The 19,936-nt window shown below is 39.4% G+C and overlaps 2 protein-coding genes across 27 annotated transcripts in view; one reads left to right on the forward strand and one right to left on the reverse strand.

Annotated features, from left to right (window-relative positions):
• The window catches only part of HENMT1 (HEN methyltransferase 1), a 29,984-nt gene that overhangs the window by 573 nt on the left and 9,475 nt on the right, over positions 1–19,936 (forward strand). For 2 of the 21 annotated variants that reach the window (XM_068952199.1, XM_068952204.1), the window contains exons 2-10: positions 2,610–2,737; positions 4,000–4,147; positions 6,920–6,952; positions 7,364–7,494; positions 9,053–9,165; positions 10,244–10,378; positions 10,885–11,067; positions 12,763–12,940; positions 15,087–17,758. In XM_068952199.1, the coding sequence (XP_068808300.1) occupies positions 7,378–7,494; positions 9,053–9,165; positions 10,244–10,378; positions 10,885–11,067; positions 12,763–12,940; positions 15,087–15,503 (1,143 nt within the window). In that variant the 5' untranslated portion in view covers positions 2,610–2,737; positions 4,000–4,147; positions 6,920–6,952; positions 7,364–7,377 and the 3' untranslated portion in view covers positions 15,504–17,758. Of the gene's footprint in view, positions 1–2,609; positions 2,738–3,999; positions 4,148–6,382; positions 6,553–6,685; positions 7,052–7,363; positions 7,495–9,052; positions 9,166–10,243; positions 10,379–10,884; positions 11,068–12,762; positions 12,941–15,086; positions 17,766–19,936 lie in introns of those variants that run through there. The other 19 variants (XM_068952200.1, XM_068952197.1, XM_068952198.1 and 16 more) reach the window with 17 other exon arrangements.
• Positions 5,381–19,936, reverse strand: part of EEIG2 (EEIG family member 2) — a 51,652-nt gene continuing 37,096 nt past the window's right edge. For 4 of the 6 annotated variants that reach the window (XM_068952194.1, XM_068952193.1, XM_068952186.1 and 1 more), the window contains 2 exons: positions 8,752–8,810; positions 5,381–6,095 (listed from right to left, as the gene is read on the reverse strand). In XM_068952194.1, the coding sequence (XP_068808295.1) occupies positions 6,016–6,095; positions 8,752–8,810 (139 nt within the window). In that variant the 3' untranslated portion in view covers positions 5,381–6,015. The remainder of the gene's footprint in view (positions 6,096–8,751; positions 8,811–19,936) is intronic. The other 2 variants (XR_011142508.1, XM_068952190.1) reach the window with 2 other exon arrangements.

Raw genomic sequence — 19,936 nt, forward strand, 5'->3', positions numbered from 1 at the left:
GTGCCCAGGGGTGTCCGTTACAGTGTGGGTGCGTGTGGAGGCTGCGTGCCCAGCGATGCCCGTTACAGTGTGGATGTGCGTGTGGAGGCTGCGTGCCCAGGGGTGTCCGTTACAGTGTGGGTGCGTGTGGAGGCTGCGTGCCCAGGGATGCCCGTTACAGTGTGGGTGCGTGTGGAGGCGGCGTGCCCAGGGATGCCCGTTACAGTGTGGGGGTGCGTGTGGAGGCTGCGTGCCCAGGGATGCCCGTTACAGTGTGGGTGCGTGTGGAGGCGGCGTGCCCAGGGGTGTCCGTTACAGTGTGGGGGTGCGTGTGGAGGCGGCGTGCTCAGGGGTGTCCGTTACAGTGTGTGGGTGCGTGTGGAGGCGGCGTGCCCAGGGGTGTCCGTTACAGTGTGGGGGTGCGTGTGGAGGCTGCGTGCCCAGGGATGCCCGTTACAGTGGGGGTGCATGTGGAGGCTGCGTGCCCAGGGATGCCCGTTACAGTGTGGGTGCGTGTGGAGGCGGCGTGCCCAGGGATGCCCGTTACAGTGTGGGTGCGTGTGGAGGCTGCGTGCCCAGGGGTGTCCGTTACAGTGTGGGGGTGCGTGTGGAGGCGGCGTGCCCAGGGGTGTCCGTTACAGTGGGGGTGCGTGTGGAGGCTGTGTGCCCAGGGATGCCCGTTACAGTGGGGGTGCGTGTGGAGGCGGCATGCCCAGGGATGCCCGTTACAGTGTGGATGTGCGTGTGGAGGCTGCGTGCCCAGGGGTGTCCGTTACAGTGTGGGGGTGCGTGTGGAGGCTGCGTGCCCAGGGATGCCCGTTACAGTGTGGGTGCGTGTGGAGGCTGTGTGCCCAGGGTGGTCTGTTACAGTGTGGGTGCGTGTGGAGGCTGCGTGCCCAGGGGTGTCTGTTACAGTGTGGGTGCGTGTGGAGGCTGCGTGCCCAGGGATGCCCGTTACAGTGTGGGTGCGTGTGGAGGCTGCGTGCCCAGGGTGGTCTGTTACAGTGTGGGGGTGCGTGTGGAGGCTGCGTGCCCAGGGGTGTCCGTTACAGTGTGGGTGCGTGTGGAGGCTGCGTGCCCAGGAGTGTCCGTTACAGTGTGGGTGCGTGTGGAGGCTGTGTGCCCAGGGTGGTCTGTTACAGTGTGGGTGCGTGTGGAGGCGGCGTGCCCAGGGGTGTCCGTTACAGTGTGGGTGCGTGTGGAGGCTGCGTGCCCAGGGGTGTCCGTTACAGTGTGGATGTGCGTGTGGAGGCTGCGTGCCCAGGGATGCCCGTTACAGTGTGGGTGCGTGTGGAGGCTGCGTGCCCAGGGTGGTCTGTTACAGTGTGGGTGTGCGTGTGGAGGCTGCGTGCCCAGGGGTGTCCGTTACAGTGTGGATGTGCGTGTGGAGGCTGCGTGCCCAGGGGTGTCCGTTACAGTGTGGGTGCGTGTGGAGGCTGTGTGCCCAGGGGTGTCCGTTACAGTGTGGGTGCATGTGGAGGCTGCGTGCCCAGGGATGCCCGTTACAGTGTGGGTGCGTGTGGAGGCTGCGTGCCCAGCGATGCCCGTTACAGTGTGGGTGCGTGTGGAGGCTGTGTGCCCAGGGGTGTCCGTTACAGTGTGGGTGCGTGTGGAGGCTGCGTGCCCAGGGGTGTCCGTTACAGTGTGGGTGCGTGTGGAGGCTGCGTGCCCAGGGTGGTCTGTTACAGTGTGGGTGTGCGTGTGGAGGCGGCGTGCCCAGGGGTGTCCGTTACAGTGTGGGGGTGTGTGTGGAGGCGGCGTGCCCAGGGGTGTCTGTTACAGTGTGTGTGGACACTGTGTGCCCAGGACACATCAGAGCCTGTTCAGCTGAAAATAATACTGGCATAAGGCTGACTCCTGTTAATACACTCCAAAGAGGACAAAACATAACAAACAGCTGCATTTAAGAAAGTAACTGTCTAATTTTCAATGGTCAGAAAAAAGAGAGAAAAGATAAAATCATCCAGTTTTGACTGAAGTACATCTGATAGATGAACTGAACTTGAATTTGCAAGTTACATTTAAGTTTACTATTCAAGGTTTCCAATGGTTTTTGAATTACATGTTTCTGCAAAAGCGAAAAAACTACTTACATATTTCAAGTTTGTACCTGAAGTACAGAAGGAAGACTGAACGCGAGATTTAGAAAGGAAAAATTGCAAAGAGATTCTAAACATGAAATGATTGTGCAGCAAAATGAAATTCCACTGAAATGACTGCAGTCTCCATAGTGGAACAAAATTAATTTACTTGTATAAACAGGAGGTTTCCACATTGCTCAGCTTTTCAGGAAACAGGTGGAGGGATAAGTTTATATGGAAGTATCCATGCAAATAACATCTCTACATGAATGCTGTTTAAGACTAATGTTTAAATTTTGAACTCAAAAACAAGGAAATAAATATTGTTAGACATGACATTACAATATGTCTTCATTTTTCATTACACTCTGAACTTTGAACACCTAGGAGCCAGTAAGTCGTCATCTTTATTCTGGCCCTTTAACGTACCTTAGGGCTGTGCTCATACTAAAGCAAAAATACATTCTTATCAGGACCCTGACAGTTAACGGTTTCTCTAAAGTGCCTGTTCTACTATCTAGTCTCTGGTTTCACTCCTATGTTTTCTAGGAATAGCTTTACCAGCCTCCTCTTGGCCTATTCTTCCCATGTCACCTGATTTCCAAGGATGCTCACAGAGTGAGAATGCTAATTATATACTACAGGACACTACAGTATTGACCATCACCGCATCTGCAGTAAATATCCACTTAATCTTATGTGCAATTAAAAGAACAAATCACATGATTAATTCTAAAAAAAACCATCCTTAAAGCAATACAGTAATCCTATTTTGAGAGAGTTTGCTATGGATCTCAAAGAGGGCTTTCAGAGATGCCTCTAGAGCTTTGTATACATATTTTCTTCTCATTTTGTCATCATAGCAAAAATGCTTTTTTGAGTTACAGCCCTGTAAGCCTTTGGCTTATGTGATTTGGCTAATTAAACTTCCTTTTAAAGTAAAAGTAATAGAGTAGTAATGTTTCTTTGAAGCTGTGCACCTTCTGTTGTTAAGAACTCAGTTCTTTGAGTACCTCCTACATTTTTGTTGAATAATCACTTCAAGACAGCCTGTTTCTGTTATCGTTTCTATTAACCAATTTGTTTACTCATGCATTTATCTTTTCCTGTTAAAATATTTAGCTAATATGTTCCAGTAACTCAATGTCTGTCTTCTGTGTAAGATAGCATTTTTTTTATTTCTTAGGCAATCCCTCTTTGGTGGGGATGCTGAGGCCTTTGGTATAACTGCAACCATTTGTCCCAAATTAGATTTTCTTCCCTCAGGCATCCCAGCTGGTCTTCACACAGAACCAGAGACAAAACAAAAGCAAGCAATCAAAAAGCTAATTTTGACTCACAAAACAGTAAGGAACTATATATAATTATACAAAAAGAAGATGATGGCAAGTTGGGAGGAAGAGCCTAGCGTTACTTCCCAGGTCACACAAATTTGTTTAGAATTTTTCTAGAACAGGCCTAATCTATTAGTTGAAGCTGGGAAGAAAGGTGGCAGTACTTAGTGACTCCTCATGCTCTGACTCTCATTTGAGAGGAACGGTTGTTGGCTCCTGAATTACAGATTAAGGAGTATTGCTGCATGTATTTTCCTTTCAAATACCAGTGTGCAGTAATGTCTTCTGGCAGTACTGCTGCATGAGATTTCTTTAGCAATCACATTCAATTATATGCATTTCAACTTTAAAAGGAAAGTACAAGAATGGTACACATCTGTCTCTCTTGTTGTTTTCTTTCCAATTACTGAAGAAAGAAGTGAGTTTCAGCGATTTAGGATTTCTCGATTCATGATTTTCTAGTGTGAGGTACTTTTGTTTCAGTATACTTAGGAAAGTTGTTGCTTTCTGTAATGCATGGAAGTAATGAGACTCTCTAAGAATAACTCTTAATTTGTGGTCTTATTAAATTGAATAAACCTTGAATATTCTTTTTGAAATTGCAGACTGTAATGTGAAAAATACCTTTGAACTGAAGTTCCCCGAGATACCTGATTGAATTAGTCCTGCTTTGAGCAGTGGGTTGGACTGTATAACTTCTGGAGGTCGCTTCCAACTTTAGTTATTCTATGATTCCCTGAGACTGTTGGCTAGGTAAGTATACCACTGCATAACATAAACACTTTAGACAGAGTAAATCAGAGGAATTTGTCTTTTTGCAATGAGGGAGTAATACAAAAATTTTATCTGATGTAGTATGGAGTAATCAGAAGATTTTTTTCAGAACCTTTTTGTAGCAAGAAAAAGATATCAAACACCCTGGAGTTGTCAAAGGAAGCTGTCAGATTAAAACTGTTAATAGTGCTCATGACCTCTTTCACAGTGGCAGTTTTCACAGGTTCCCCTCTCCAACCCGTTTTTATTATCTAATATGGAATAATTGAGAACGATATTTTAGTGATGATACTGTTTGATAGTGCGGACATAAAACTGATAATTTTGAAGAAGGTTTTATGAACAGTGATGCTTTTGGGGGTGAGTGCTTGCAAACTATTTGGAAATTGTAAATTTGCAATGTGTTACGGATTTACTTTTGCTCAGTACTAGAACTTCATTACTGTTCCTCCCTACACATTTTTGTTCTTAAAATATCATACTGAATTACAAGTAGAGTTTTATAGTATACCAGAATCCATGGTATTATTAAGCCAAGAAATGCAAGATTTTTATTAACAAACTTTGTAATATTTCTCTGAAGCGTGAAAGTATTATGCACAGTTTGTATATGGTCTAATTGATTCAGAAATACTGAATTCAAGGTTAAATAATGAATCCAGAGCCAAAAAGAGCAACCGAATTATAAAACAAAGAGCCTCTACCAGGAGTCCAGAGTACCAACACAGCAAAAGGTTAATTTGTTTCACACAAGTTAGTCAGTTCACGCCCTCATCTCAATTACAGTGTGCTTTTCTAAAAAGCAAAACTTAGGTAAAAGATAAAATCAATTTACTGGACCAGTCAAAGAGACTTTATGAGAATTATTCCCTAGACAAACGGAATGCCTGTGCATTGCCAAATTTGGTTGTACAGTTCCTTAATTTTTGGCAGTGGGAAATCCTATTAAAAACAATTGATCAGGTATGCATATACTTCAAAATAAATTTACCATACGAGTGGAGGTTGATAATATTGCAACATCTATTTAAAAAAAAAAAACAAAACAATTGTTTGCAATCCAAACTATGCTTTGGAATAGAAACTCTTAAGCAGCCTTATATATTCTGTTGTTAGCACTTCAACTGTTACAATCGAAGAAAAACATGTAAAATTATACAACACCCTTCCCTATTTCTACCACTCAGAAACAAAAATGAATACAAAGAAAACAATGAGATAAATGCTATTGTATTCCAAAACCTGAAAAAAAAAGAAACTCAAACATAACAATTGCAATAACATGATATATATGAAAGACTGATTTGACTTTCAGTTTGCAAGCACGCTTGCATACGTTTGCTAGCTATGGGGTAAACAACATAGCCAACCAGCTGCTGACTGCGTATGCTCTGTCTAGGCCACATCCTGTGAAGCTTATGATGCTAGCCAAGACTTGATTTTAAGCTACCACAGGCAGGTATCAGCACATTCATTTCTGGTATTTTCTGAAAATGAAATAAAAAAACACTAAACTATGATAGATTTTAATTAACAAATGTTCTGAAAACAATTAAATTAGACTTTCTAAACTGATAGATCTTTATGAGATGTATAATCCATATACAGAAGGTACATCAGGAAGTGTATCTATCCTATTTTTAGGACAATTTACACTTGCATCTTCTCCATCATCAATGCCACCAGAATCCTCCCTCCTTTGTGTCATAGGCAAACAAAACAAACTGCAAGCAAGCATTATACTACTTGCTATGTAGCAGTCTCATCTTATGATTAGCAAAACACTTTACATACTTGTTAGTAGAAAAAGCAATAGGAAATTTGGAGCCATGCTTTCCTTTCCACTTTCACTGTAAATCCGAAAAGCTGCCTACTTTGTCATCTGCTTCTGCTGGTGGCTTTGAAGGACAAATCTTCCCCTCCTTCCCTGTGTGAAAAATACTTAATGTAATCTTGCAAAAAACATTTTCTTTTTTGTAATCTGTACATCACTCATCCTCACAGCTCTTTTACTTCATGTCATGACCAGTGATAGTAGTGTAAATTCCCCCAACAGAGAATAGTAAGTTTTCAGACATGAGAACTGTACTGAATCATCCAGGATCCTGACAGTACAAAGAAGTGGCATGAGGAGCAGTACCAGAATTTTTTTACTCTTCTTTTTTTTTAGCGCCAAAATTAGGGACCCACAAAAAAAAAGCCCCAGGTGGTCGCACACAGGGAGGCCGGCACAGGCACAGGCACAGGCAGAGGCAATTCCAAGAGCGGGCCCCTGACGGCGGCGTGAGCGGCGCCTTCCCCTGCGGCCCCGACCGCGCTTCTCTGAACAACCTGCGGGTTTCTTCTCTCAGGGACAGGCTCAACTCGCACCTTGGTACCCAGACGTACGAGCCGCCTTCCGGCGGCCCCACGGAGAGGCTGCCCCTTGCCCTCGGACGTCGCGGGGCAGCGCTGCAGGCCGCCGCCGCCCGGCTCCGGCTCCGCTCCCCGCCGGCAGGGCGGGCGGGCGGCGGCTGCGTGCGCGCCGCCAGCCTTGGGGAGGGAAGATGGAGGGAGGGGCTGGCGCCGCCGCGGGCCGGGGCGAAATGGCGGCCGCCGGGAGGCGAGTTAGGGCTACGGTGGACTGCTTATAAAGGGCAGGCGCGAATAACAAGGTCTGGCTCATAGTAAAGCTGAAGCCTGGCGGAGGCTTTCATCTTGTAATGACATAATAACTTATTCGGATCTTTCCCTCTGCCTGTTACTTTGCAGAAGCTGCGGTGAGCTGGACATACACAAATCTAGGTACAGAGTCATCCGAATAGTAAGATAAAACAAATGATAGAGGAGGGGCAGGAAAGCAGTCGCTTGGATGGGGTGTTATTTTTCTGCACTTACTTGAAAGTAAGATACATTGCAGTCTGGGTAAACACTGTGTGCTGAACGGAGAGTGACAGTAAATTAGGAAATACGCTTTTTTTATAACTGTATGTGAATTGTAACTGCTTTGTAAAAAGGATAGTCCCATCATTACAAAGCGGGGGAAAGCAGCCAGGGCCCAGTTTTGCTCCTTATGTTTTTGGTATTCTCTTAAATAGAAGTGGGATTAGGTCTACCCCTGCTTAATAGTGAGTCGAAAAACACAGAAAACAGACAACGCTGTAATTTGGTATGTTATAAAATACTTCAGAAAATAAGTTAACTCTTTTATTTTAGCATTATCAAAATATATGGATAAGAATGTTCAAGAAGAACGGTTTATGGGAATGATTAAATTCACACCTCCGTTGTACAAACAACGTTACCAGTTCATCAAAGATTTAGTGGGGAAATACAAACCTAAGAAGGTTAGTATGTTTTGTCTTTTTACACTTTACATTTAAAAAATAAGATACATAAGATATCTCAGGAACATAGGAAATGCCTAGATAACCTCTCATGACATAATTACCAAGCAACAGTACTTCAGGAACTATTGTTAAAACCAAATTGCCATAGCAGACATTTCTGGTGATCCTGTTTTGTTTTTCAGTGGTGCATGTAATTAATATTAATTGATGGGAAGAGGGGAAAATAAACAGGAAAAATGTCTTAGCCTGTTCTGGAGAGTAGGTGGCATTCTGGTTTTAATTTATGGTTTTGGGGTTTTATGACTTCCGGTTCTCCCTTCTTTCAACTTAGATTCCCTTTGCTTTCTGGAGTGTATAGTTCCATCAGGTTTACCTCATCTTTCACATGGATGGTCTCATATGAGAAGTGACCACTTTCTTAAAGTCCTCTCTTCTCCCTCCCCCCCACCCCCAGCCAAATATCCCAGCACTCTTGTTTTCAGTACTCTGAAAATATAAATTAAAGAGTGCTGTGCAGTGGTTGCTCTTTTGTAATAGGACCTCCTCCCCAGCACCTTCCTCAAAAACTTCGAAAGTTGAGAATTAACACTATCTTCAATGTGTAACTCTGTGAAACGGATTTTGATATATTAGGAAGCATGCAATTGATGAGAAATGCACTGGCAGTGTGCTCACCTACTCATACTGCTAGTAACTGCTAATCCAGTCCATGAGGTCATGGCATTCTCATCTGTTTTTAAATAGAATGCATTCAGAAGTATTGTATCTGTATTTCAAGGTTTGAAAGTCCTCTCTTAAAATGTAAAACTTTGCGGGGGGGGAGGGAGATGGAGCTTTCTCTTTACCCACAGGGTAGGGGTAAGTAAGAGAAAACAATTCAGGATGTCTGCGATCAGAACTGAGCAGTGTGCTTTAACTTTGACTTACAGACAACTTGAGACAAAAACAGTGGGGTGTGGTTTGTTTGGAGTTGTACTCCACTACTTCTTAAGCTTATAGCAAAAGGTATCTATTACGTATTGGATGTTGTGGTCAGAAGGTCCTCAGCCCCTTAAACATTAGGTTGGGACTGTAAACTTGTGTCATGTAGATCCTTTGCTACTTACCTGGCTGCTGGTGAGCCTATTCTCAGTGTTTTTGTATGGCATAGAGGGTAGTCCAGTGAAAAGCAGCCAACGTACAGCTACAGCAAATTCATAGTTACTACAATTTTAACAGTCAAAATCATACGTATAGTTATTTGAGGGACTATACCTTTATGTGGAAGACGTTTTCTGGAGTCAGTAGAACGTTCTACAGGTACTTGGTTATATCTGTAATAACAAGAGGTCAACTCATATCTTGTAAGACCTTTATATTATTATCTTTTAAAAGTAATTTTCAGAGTCATGTATCTTGTTGCATGAAACCGTATATTTTAGTTACAGTTATGAATTTTTTGTCATTACAATGTTGTTTTAGTAGAAATATAGAATATGTTTTATGAAAGTCTCCAAAATTACTTAGAAATATTAACATTGTTACACTTACACATTGTTTAAAATCTAATTTACAGGTGGCAGATTTGGGATGTGCTGACTGTACTCTTCTCTGGATGCTAAAATTCTGCAGTTGCATTGAAGTGTTAGCTGGGCTAGATATCTGTGAGAACGTGATGAAGGAGAAAATGTAAGCTCTTACATTGTTATGTATATTTAAGGTTTGTATTTGGCTTGGCCTAGTGGAATGTGACATCATTTCTTGTCAAGAATTTCTAAACAAGGGTAAATGCAGAAATACCAACTCTGCAAACGCTGTTATCTCCTGCAGGTTAACTGACTACATTATGTGCCCATAACATTGCCTAATGCAGCAAAGGTCTAGGGCATGGAATGGCTAAGAAAGTGTGTACGTCTGGGAAATATACTGAGTTTGTAAAGATGCTAAAACATTGTATATGACTGGTATTATTAGTTCTGTTTATGCTCATGTATGGCATTACTATGGGATGCAAATCTGATCTTTTGTAAAATATGTATGTAACATTCCTTTGGTGACCATGGGGTGGACTTCATTCTTATTTTCCTTTTTAAAACGGTAAGGGTAGGTCAGTGTTTTTATGTGTGGCTGAGAAGGCTCTAAAATTTGAAATTTATATAATTTTTCAATCCTGCGGCAGTCTGGTGAGGAATGCCAAGATTGCTCTCTTGAAAGCTGATTAATGTGGATTCAATTAATACGTAGGATATAGATTATGACATTGTTGTTTGCCCTTTCTCAGTGGTGAAGAAAATTAAATTTTATTAAATTTAATGTTTCTTACGTTTTATTTATCTGATACCATATTTCAGAATAAAATTTGCACATACATTTGAGTTCTCTTTTTTTTTTTTTTAATCTTTGGAAAATAAAATTAGGTTAATAATTATGTCCTAATAATGTCCAAAAACCTTATAAAGCATGTCTTAATGAGTTTTACTGTGTTTCTAGAGTTGAGCTACTATCAGAATTTACTGCATCCTTTCCTTTCAGAGAGTCTTGAGAATATAGTGGGGTTTTTCTTCCAAACATGACGGACAGCTGCTGGATTAACTCTTCTGCTCTTTATGTCCTATGGTAGATACTCATAAAAAGAGTTTGCTTGTTTGCATTAGAATTTTTTTTCCCTTTAAAAGAACTAATCTTTGGGAGATTTACAAAGTATCCAAGCAGGATATCAACTAGTACAGTTACAAAATTTGATGTCGCTTTTTTTATACTTCTGCAGGCATAGGTTGTCTCCTCTTCCTGGTGATTATTTGCAACCAGCTGAAAGATCTCTAACTGTTACCTTGCATCATGGCTCAGTTGCTCATAAAGATCCCTGCATGCTTGGTTTTGACTTGGTAACATGCATTGAATTGTGAGTATCAGGCCAACTTACTACACTCTTTAGCCTTTTGCTTATGAATGTTTATAAGTAGATCAGAATTCCACATTTCTTGCTGTATTTTTTCTTTGGCGTGGTACTTAAATGTTGCAATACTCAGCAAGTTAACAAGGGTTGAACTTAGAACGTAAGGTCCTTACTCAAAACAGACTTGATCAACCCTTTCAAGCAGAAGAGTAGCAGAAGGTGGCACCTTCTAATTTGTGCTCAGATTAATCATACTAAGATATTCTAGCAGTGGTAGCTCATGGTGAAAAAAGGAATATGCATGAAAGAGAACAAAATGCAAGAGAAAATCTTCTCAGACAAAAAGCCTAAGTAGCCACACTGCCGCTGCTAATATTGAAGACCTAGGCTTAAAATTCCAAGATACAGATATGGGTTTGAGGTTGGGGTTTTTTTTTTTGACTAGTTGTTGCGAAAATTAAAAGACTATAGTAAGGTGTTTTTAAGGACCTACAAAAACTTTTGCTTTACAGAATAGAGCATCTGGAAGAATCAGAACTGGAAAAGTTTCCTGAAGTGGTGTTTGGTTTCATGGCTCCAACCATGGTTGTGATAAGTACTCCAAATTCAGAATTTAACCCATTGCTTCCAGGAGTAACATTATTCCGGCATCCAGACCACAAATTTGAATGGAACCAAGCAGAATTTCAAAGCTGGTGAGTTTACTGAACATCATGTGCTGACAGCTTTGAGTGTTAAGTAATATGAAAAAGAGATAGCTATAATTTTTCAGTATGGTTTTTCTACGTGGTTTTGTGTCAGTGGAGTTTCACACCTACTGATATAGTGAAACATGTCTTTGCTATTACAATATAAATAGTTAAGCATGCTCTGTGGATTTGCATTTTATGATGTTTTTAAATTGGCTTACTTTTATTGTAACTGCTCTGCAAAAATACTCCAAAGTTTTGTTTGTCCTTTTTATGCATATTTATGCAGTAGAAGTATGAAGTATTAAATAAGCCATTTAACATAATATCCTGCTATAGAAATGCTTCATAAACTCCTCAGAACTGTGCCCACTTTGTTATTCTGGACTTTTATGTAAGAGTATGCAAGCAGATTTATCAATAATCCTAATAGCAGAGCACGTAGAACAAAGTTAAGGATGTTTTAGTGGATCGCAGCACACCAAAAGATCTGATGCAGAACATATGAACATGGCCGGAAGTTGCACAAGATACGTCTCCCTGTAATATCAACAGGTGTAATCAAAGCAAAAAAAAAAAAAGAGAGAACAGGATACATGTCCTGTGGGAACACTGACGTTTCAGGCAGTTGCGCAAGAAAATACATTTTGGAGTAAAAGATGCCTTCGTTCAATTGCCAGATTTTTTCCAGAAATTGTATCTTGAGAAATCTGCCCCTTGAATTAGGTTATTTCTGCCATAGACTTCAGTATTTGAAGTATGCAGTGATTGTTAAGTATATAGCTTTGCAAAACTTGAAGATTAGATATTGCCCTGAATAATGATACTAAGACCTGCCTGCATTATTTGTGGAAGAATGAATACCTGAGAGACTATTTACATAACTTCAAGTAATTAAAGTAAATTTAGATTCAACTTTTGGGTATGTATGAATTAGAACTATTGATATCCCTCGAAGAATGGTATTTTTGGAGCTATAAGCATGAGCAGGTCTTTAAATTTGTGTTGTGAAATATGGGTATTGCAGTATTCTCTAAAAGAAATAAGATACAAATTCAGTTTGGTACTTCCTCATGGAGAATGCAGCAGGTAGGTAGTGCCATTTTAGTCCCCTGCTTCCTTGTCCCATCAGTCATTTCATATGGGTTGTATTACTGGTTGTACAGTGCTACAATATCGTTTTTCATCTAGATGTCATGGGCATTGTTGTAACCTTGAGCTGGTAGACTTTGTTCTTTCTATATTTAAAACAACCTTACCTCTTTTTTTTTTTTTTTTTTTTCCTATTAACTAGTCTCTCGTGACTTTTGAGAGGTGTGCGGTTTCTTAGGGGTTCTTCTCAAGTATTTCTGTGCTCTAAAACTGCTTTTTTTGGTATATTGTTAATTTTTGAATGTTTATAAGACAGTGAGTAAGCAACTGGGAATGGACATAGCATTCTATGGGGGTATTTTAGAAATAATAATTTTGGGTTACTTAGATTATTGATATTAAATGGTTTGGAGTATGATAGGAATTGATGGCAGCTATGATGCAGCAAAAGTTTTGACAGTGCTTATCTTCAGGCATGTGAGGCAATACTATTAAAGAAACTGTGCTTGAGCATTCACAGGGTCAGGATCTTGCTTCTCTAAGAGAGTGAGTGTTTATCACCTTAAAAGGTGAGTATTTAGTATGATCAGATTATGTTGTTTTTCTCAGGGCACTAAATATTGCTAGATGCTACGATTACTCAGTGGAATTTACTGGCGTAGGGCCCCCACCAACAGGAATGGAGGATGTTGGGTTTTGTACCCAAATAGGTGTGTTTGTAAGAAAATATTCCCAAACCAGTGAAACTGCTCATTTTGAGAAACCCACCAAAGCAGCTTACAAAACTGTAAGTATTCTGTTTCCTTTCTTTAGGAAGATGAGAAAAAAAATTTTTTTTTTCTATGATCTGCCTGTGAAGTGCTCTTACTACTATTGCAATCTACTATTGCTACTAGGTCTTAGCTCTGTAGCATGCACTACCACTTCAGAAGAGTATAAGTCCATGTGTTTTTAATTATATACAGGCCTTTAACTTATAGATTATTAGCTAAATAACAATATGCGTAAGTGTTCTTATTGTAACTCGCTCTTATCCCTAGAATGACAATTCTTCCTTCCTCCAGATATACTGTGACACTGTTTTTATAATCATTACTGTAGTCATTCTTTTCTATCATGTGGCTGTTAAGGTGGTTGGCACGTGATACAGACTGTTTCATATACATTAAAACAAACAAACAAACATAAAAAAGCGCTCCTAACAGGGAGTGTATGTTTTGAAGGACTGCATAGCCTCATCAGATATATTATTGGAAGGTAGGCATTTGGCTGAAATTGGATTGACAGGGCCTGTTTCGTGTGGTTTGCCTTCCTCTGCAGCATGTGATGTAGTCCACTGCCTAACTTCAGTGTTTGTGGGTAATCAGCTCTGACTCTTGTAGAGGCATAGGATCCTGCCAAGTTCCCTGTTCTCCACTGGCACACATTAAAGCTTTCTAGCTTTCAGTGTTTTTAGAACTAAAGTTTTGTGTTAGAGTTTTGAAAAATAGTATGTAGGAATATACCAAAAAAAAAAAAAGAATCTTTTTGGACTGAATATCTTCAGATTTTAATATCTTATGATACTATGATATATAGTAGCCTATGATTGAAACTTTGGGCTCAGTGACCCAGTTTTATGTTCTTGCCCTGGCAGGGGTAAGTCTGTCAGGACTGTTGTAGAGCCAAAATTAACATTTTTGTCAAGTACTGGGCTGAATATTGCAATGTGTCACAAAGGCAAAGTCTAATGCCTCTAATTAAGCGCCACGTAGAATATTTTTTTCAGAGATAACTGAGCATTAAGTAATAATGCAAAAAGACAAATACATTGTTTTCTTTTCAGTCTTATGAGGCCTTGAATGATTTGTTTCAGTGAGCATATTCTAATATTTCACATCTTTGTTTAAAAATATATACGTATCTTTAAGCTACTCGTGACTTGAAGTGAAATGTATTTTAATTTATGGGGACGTCTTCTGTAGTTTCTAAGCTATAAAGGCGTTCTATGCATTTGAAATCTCACCTATTTGCTAACTGTCTTTGTCAGAATACTGAAATGCTTTTTAGTCCTCAAGACGTGAACTGGGAAATATGTCTAGGTGCCTGACATATCATATTAGAAATTGCTTTGATTTTGCTCTGTCGCAGGGTCCTCATGGACATAGTTTCAACATTAACACCATTTGAGTTTAAACAAGAGGACGGTTACATCTTACATGTTTCTTATGAAAACTGGACTATCAAATTAATTTTTATTTTATTAAGTAACCATTTTAGGGGAATAAATGAACACTTTAAGGTCTAATCAGAAAGTAATATGGAATTGTCATGGACTGTGAAACTTTAGTGGTAATAGGTTGGTGGTATAAAGCCCTGCCTAGTAAGCTAGCGGGAATGAGGTTGCCTGCCTGGTTTCCTTAATCCCCCGGGAGTATAGCTCAGAGTAGAACATACCACAGTTGTTTGGTTTTGGCAGGTTTTGTTAGCGTTCTCTGCATCTGAAAGAGCAGCTTTTCATGTTTCACGCTGAAAACAGAGTAAAAGGCATAGCTGCAGCCCCAGTTTCTTCATGACAGTTTGGAAGCAGTTCAGAATCTACATAGCTGTGGGACTGTCACCAGATCCTTCTCATCAGTAATATGGAAAATAAGAGAACGACTGAGAAGAACTAAAGAATTGCAGGGCTTCACCTGACTGATCTTCAAGTATAGCTTGTGGATATAAGCCTGCTTTTTGAAGTTCTGTTAGCTTTTCTAATTGCCATTGTAGTTGTGAGGTATAATAATCCAGTGATACTGTCTAGTTTTCCTGTAATCTGAAAATGTTTAAAGCCAAAAACAATACAGGATTTAATCAAAAATATATTCACATTTTAGAAGCTGTTTTTGACAAACAGTTGTTGAGATACGAGTCTGTGATAATTGTTTTATGTGTTCTTGTATGTTGTAAAGGTCTTCAAAGCAGTGTATCCAAGTCTTAAAGATGAGAAGTACCTGCAGAATGCAGTGGTCAGTGAAGTTATTTTCACAGCACAGGTCATTAAGCGAAGTCTGCTGGACCATTTAAAATCAGAGCATGAGGAGTATAATGATGGTCCTGTTGAGATAAAATCTAAATTCCAACATTCAAAGAACTGTGTTTCAGAAGATCTTGAAAAATTGGCTGTTGGAAAAAGCCTGGAGCCATTTGTCAATGGAAATGCGGTTTATGTACCTCTTACAAAAATCTTCTCTTTTCCCAAAGTGAATCAACTTTGTGGCACGTTTGAGAAGTTATGCAAGCTTATTACTGGCAAGGTCACACTGAGCAGTGATGGTTCTGGTGTTATGGTGAACACTGAACATGAAAATGAAGAGGAGGAGAATTAGATTGCAGATTTCTCGCACAAAGTTTAGTTAAAGTAATGAAGGTATTGTTTTTTGTAGTTTTAGTCTGGTGTGTTCTGCATGCGAACTAGAACTGCAAAAGGCAATTACATTCATATTTAATCCTTCCAGTATTTACCCATTAGCACCTCTCTCATTTAGTGGTAAATTAATGGTTCTGGCAAAGATCACTAAAACCCATAGGATTTTTAGAAAAAGAGTGTCAGGGGATACAAATGAAGGAGTTAATCCCTATCAAGAAGCAAAATGTAGTAGTTATTCTGACTGGACTCTTGGTAATCTTTTGTTAGCTCCAAGGATGGTGGATGGGAACACAGAACTACATTGTTACGCTGAATAATATGATGAGTCAGGCGTAGGTTTAAGGCAGATTTTTTTTCTTAATGGAATAAAATTTGTGGATGCTGTTTCCAGGATGTCAGCCTTGGAGAAAACTAAATAGTATTCCAGATGCACTGAAATATGTTGCAGATGGTTAAAGGTCAGTAAATTCAATAACTGGGAAAAAGCACCATGACCTCGAATGTAAGGTAGCAAAAACAGGTAGATTTTCTCCAGTTTCTTCTTAACTACTGCTTGAGAAATAATTTTCATGCCGTAACTCTCCAGAAGCTGAACTTACTCCATTTGAAATTGATATCTCTGACTATTCTGTTTTTGAAAAAAATCTGTCATTACGAATGATAATCTGGCCCCCACGTGCCTGGAAAAAAATTATCCCTTTTCATGTGTAGTTATCGTCCAAAAATTCTTGCGGACACATTCAGTCGAAATAAAACGTATAGGTGTTATTGACAGTGGCTTGGCCAAGATAGCTGCTTTTCTAAGTAGACTTGAATTGTATGTGTAAATGCATAGTAAGCAAATGTTAGACTATTGAATTCGGAAGACCGAAATGTTGAAGGATGCACAGGATTGGCATATTCTTACAGGGGTACTACAGTTAATCACTGCAACTTTTTGAGTTTCTTCTTATACCCCATTTACATAATATCTTACCTGAAGTATTTGTTAAGAGTAAAGAGATGGTTAATTAAAAGGCCTCACTCAGTATATATTTCACAGTTTCTTTGGCAGCTTTGAATGAGCAATTCTTATAGAAGCTGACTTCCTGTTTCTGAAATATGAAAGTTTCACAACTTTCCGAAAATAAAAAGTCTGCATAAGGGCTGACTGTATTGTGTTCTAAATATCTGGAAATTTGCTTGAATTCGTTAAGGTTAAAGACCAGACATAAAGGGAAATTTCTCTGAATTGAGGAAAGGTTAATCTTTAACAGGCTGAGTTTCTGAGCTTCAGAAAGAGAAGACTGATCTGCACTGCTCTATCATATGGAATGATTAAAAAATGCTCACTTAATAATCTCTCTTTTGTGGGGGAATTTTCTCCCTCGATAAATAGAAATGGCTTATTAGAAATTAATTTTTAACACAATGTATGTATATATTTATTTACATTGTGATACCAGCCTGCCACACCTTGTATGTTAAAGTATTTGTAAAATTCAAAATTGGTAAATATTCTTTGGATACTAATAAGCATAGCTGTTTGAGAGTGGGTCCAGTTGCATTAGTTTCTTCTTAGGAAATATCTCAGCTGTTCACTGTGTAGTTTCTTTAATTAGAAGATTTTTGGACCGTGGTACTTCTTACTACCCATGTAATTTTCTCTTGTTTATATTTATTTATTTAGTATACTTTGTAGCTTGGTCATTTTAAAGTGAGGAAAAGGAACATGGAGGATTCCAGACCTGGAATATTTGCCTTCAATTCTGTGTTCAGCTAACATTTGATTAAAATTTTACGCATATTTGCGAATAAAGGCAGTATTTATTGTGTCACATTTAAACTTTCAGTTTCAGACAGACCAAGATCAATCCCATATTTCAAATCGGGATGCTGAAAGGAAGTATATGCAGACTAAATGTTTTAGCTTGCATGTGACAATATTACTGACCAGGAGATGGCATACGTATCTCAAAACAGATTGACCTTAGGTTGTTCTAAATTTTAAAATCTAAACAAAGTGGATCTGTCATTGACTTCCTTTGATAAACATTCTGAAATAAGAAATATTACCCATTTATGACTGTCACAGGGATTTTTCAGAAAAAATTAAGAGACTTATTAACTGCTTGCTCAGTTTATGCTTGCTTTGAACTGGATAATTGTAAAATTACTCTTAAGATTTTGAGTTCTGTGTTCTTAAAGAAGTAAAACTGTTTTGGGAACTGCCTTTAATTCCATAGAAAGCCCAGTTGCTTTACTGTTTGAACTTGTGGCTGGAAAGGATTTTGTTTGCTTTGACTTTCTTGCATTCATTCCTTGGGGAAATCTTCTTAATGAGGCTGTATTATAGTATGCAAATTTCTATAAATATTGCACTGTCAGGGGATGTAGGAAGGTGGGAGGGAGGGGGAAAGGTTATTGATTTGTCAGAAAAATTTTATCAGTACAAGCAATTTGAATTACTTTTGCAATTGTTTGGGTTTAACCAGGTGCAGAAGTGAATAAAGAGCATCAGAAGAAAGATAAGTAGTGGGAAATAGCCAAATAATAGTTTTGAAGAGTTTAAAAGTAGGATCATAACAGGCCCAGGAGAAGAAAATAGTTCCATATACTGTTTGTGGCATCAGAACTGAAGCAGAGGATTGGAGAAAGCATGTGGAATAAAGGTGGACAAGAAAGCCAGTGTGGTAAAAATACAGTGTAGTATCTTAAATATAAAGGAGGTAACTTGATAGTTACTGAGCAAGCTAGCAAAGAATGGAATATGGTCAGAATGGCTGAACAGAATGATTTTGGTGATGGTGTTTTAGGAGAAGTAAACTAAGGAAAAAGTAGTATAAATAAATTTTTTAAAAAACCCCTCAAATTACATATAATAAAACAAAAAAACCCACAGTTGCCTAAGTCAGTCCTACGAAAAGCAATCCTGAATTTTTGGAGGCCTGAGGAGTTACCTGTCCATCTCCCCAGGCCCTTCTCAAATGGATAGATCTTAGAACTAACATGAAACTTCTGTTTCAGTCCTTTCTTTCATGGGCTTCCATGGTATTAGGCTCTGTTCCAGGCTTGTAAACATGAGGTTGCTAAATGTGATTTGGATCATTTCAGTTACAGCTGGGTTATATGCAACACGTAATGGTGAGCTGTTGGGATTCTTTTTGTTTTTCTGTTTCAATAGAATAGAAGAAACAAAGGAAAAGAGCTTCTGAAATGGCAGATTGTTTTTTATGTAAAGAGTTCATTGCATTTTCTTTCTGGTATACAAAACAAACAACTTGTTCATGTTCAGTACTTTTACTAGGAATGTAAATAAAATGCACTGATGCTAGCATATACTTAAATGAAGACACTGGGGAAATGTTAATAGCTCATAAGAAGAGGTACTAAAAAGACTACAAGCGTATGAACAATTTTAGTTTTAGCACATGCAACTCTGAACTTGAACAAAGTTTGCTGCTGTTTGCTAACTTGTATTTACAGACTCCCTTCAGATTGTTAGAAGCATGTTACTCAATGCTTTAATGTTTTCAAACAAGGAACAAAACTGACTTAATCTGTCCCATAGAAACATAAATATATTGAGAAAATGTTTGCGTTTCTCCTCCTCGTACAGATCCTGCTCTATGCCCATACAGGGAATTGAAGCTTGCACACAGAAGCTTGCACTGGTTCAAGGAGTAAAGGGAAGGAGAGCAGGCAGGAATGAGCGGTTGGGTGGGGAAGAAGGCAAAATGACTTGTTTTGCTTCTAGAATTAGAGAAAGTAATTTTTCCCCCCATGCCAATCTTTGCCTGTGTGTTGCTGTAGTCCCCTGTCAGAAGGTGTGCACAAAGTGCACTTAAGTGTTCAGTGATAGCATGCACGTTCTGGTGCCTCATAGCTCCAGAGGGAAAGTAAAAACTCTTAATCCTTAATACTGCACGGTGAATTGAGTGCTGAATGGATTGAGTACCAAAATGGTAGTTTGTATTGTAATTATCTGCAGTTTTCACCAACCTAGAATTTTCAATGGAAGAACAGTTATTTACTTACTGCAGTACAAAAAAGCTTGTTTATAGCTGTGTTGACTGATGAGTCAGAAAATACATAGACTATGGGTGTTTTTTTTGTAAATATACCTCCTTATTTTTCTGAGTTACGCATACTCTGAGAGGGTTTATCCACTGTAAGACATTAAACTCAATGGGGAAGGATTAATTTTGTCAGTTGTCAGATGAGAAGGGACTATATACACAGCGACCCTACTTTTCCCAAGTAGGGAAAGTTGTAGACAGTGGAGGCTGTTTAGTAATTCATTAATACACCTGAAACTTTAAAACTGACTTTTATTTGTGTGATAGACTCATGAGTCTGAGTAAGCAGTAGTATGAGAGTTACTAGTTTCCTACCCCCTAATAAAATGGAGAT

The sequence above is a fragment of the Struthio camelus genome, chromosome 8, assembly GCF_040807025.1.
Source record: "Struthio camelus isolate bStrCam1 chromosome 8, bStrCam1.hap1, whole genome shotgun sequence".
Classification (NCBI taxonomy): domain Eukaryota; kingdom Metazoa; phylum Chordata; class Aves; order Struthioniformes; family Struthionidae; genus Struthio; species Struthio camelus.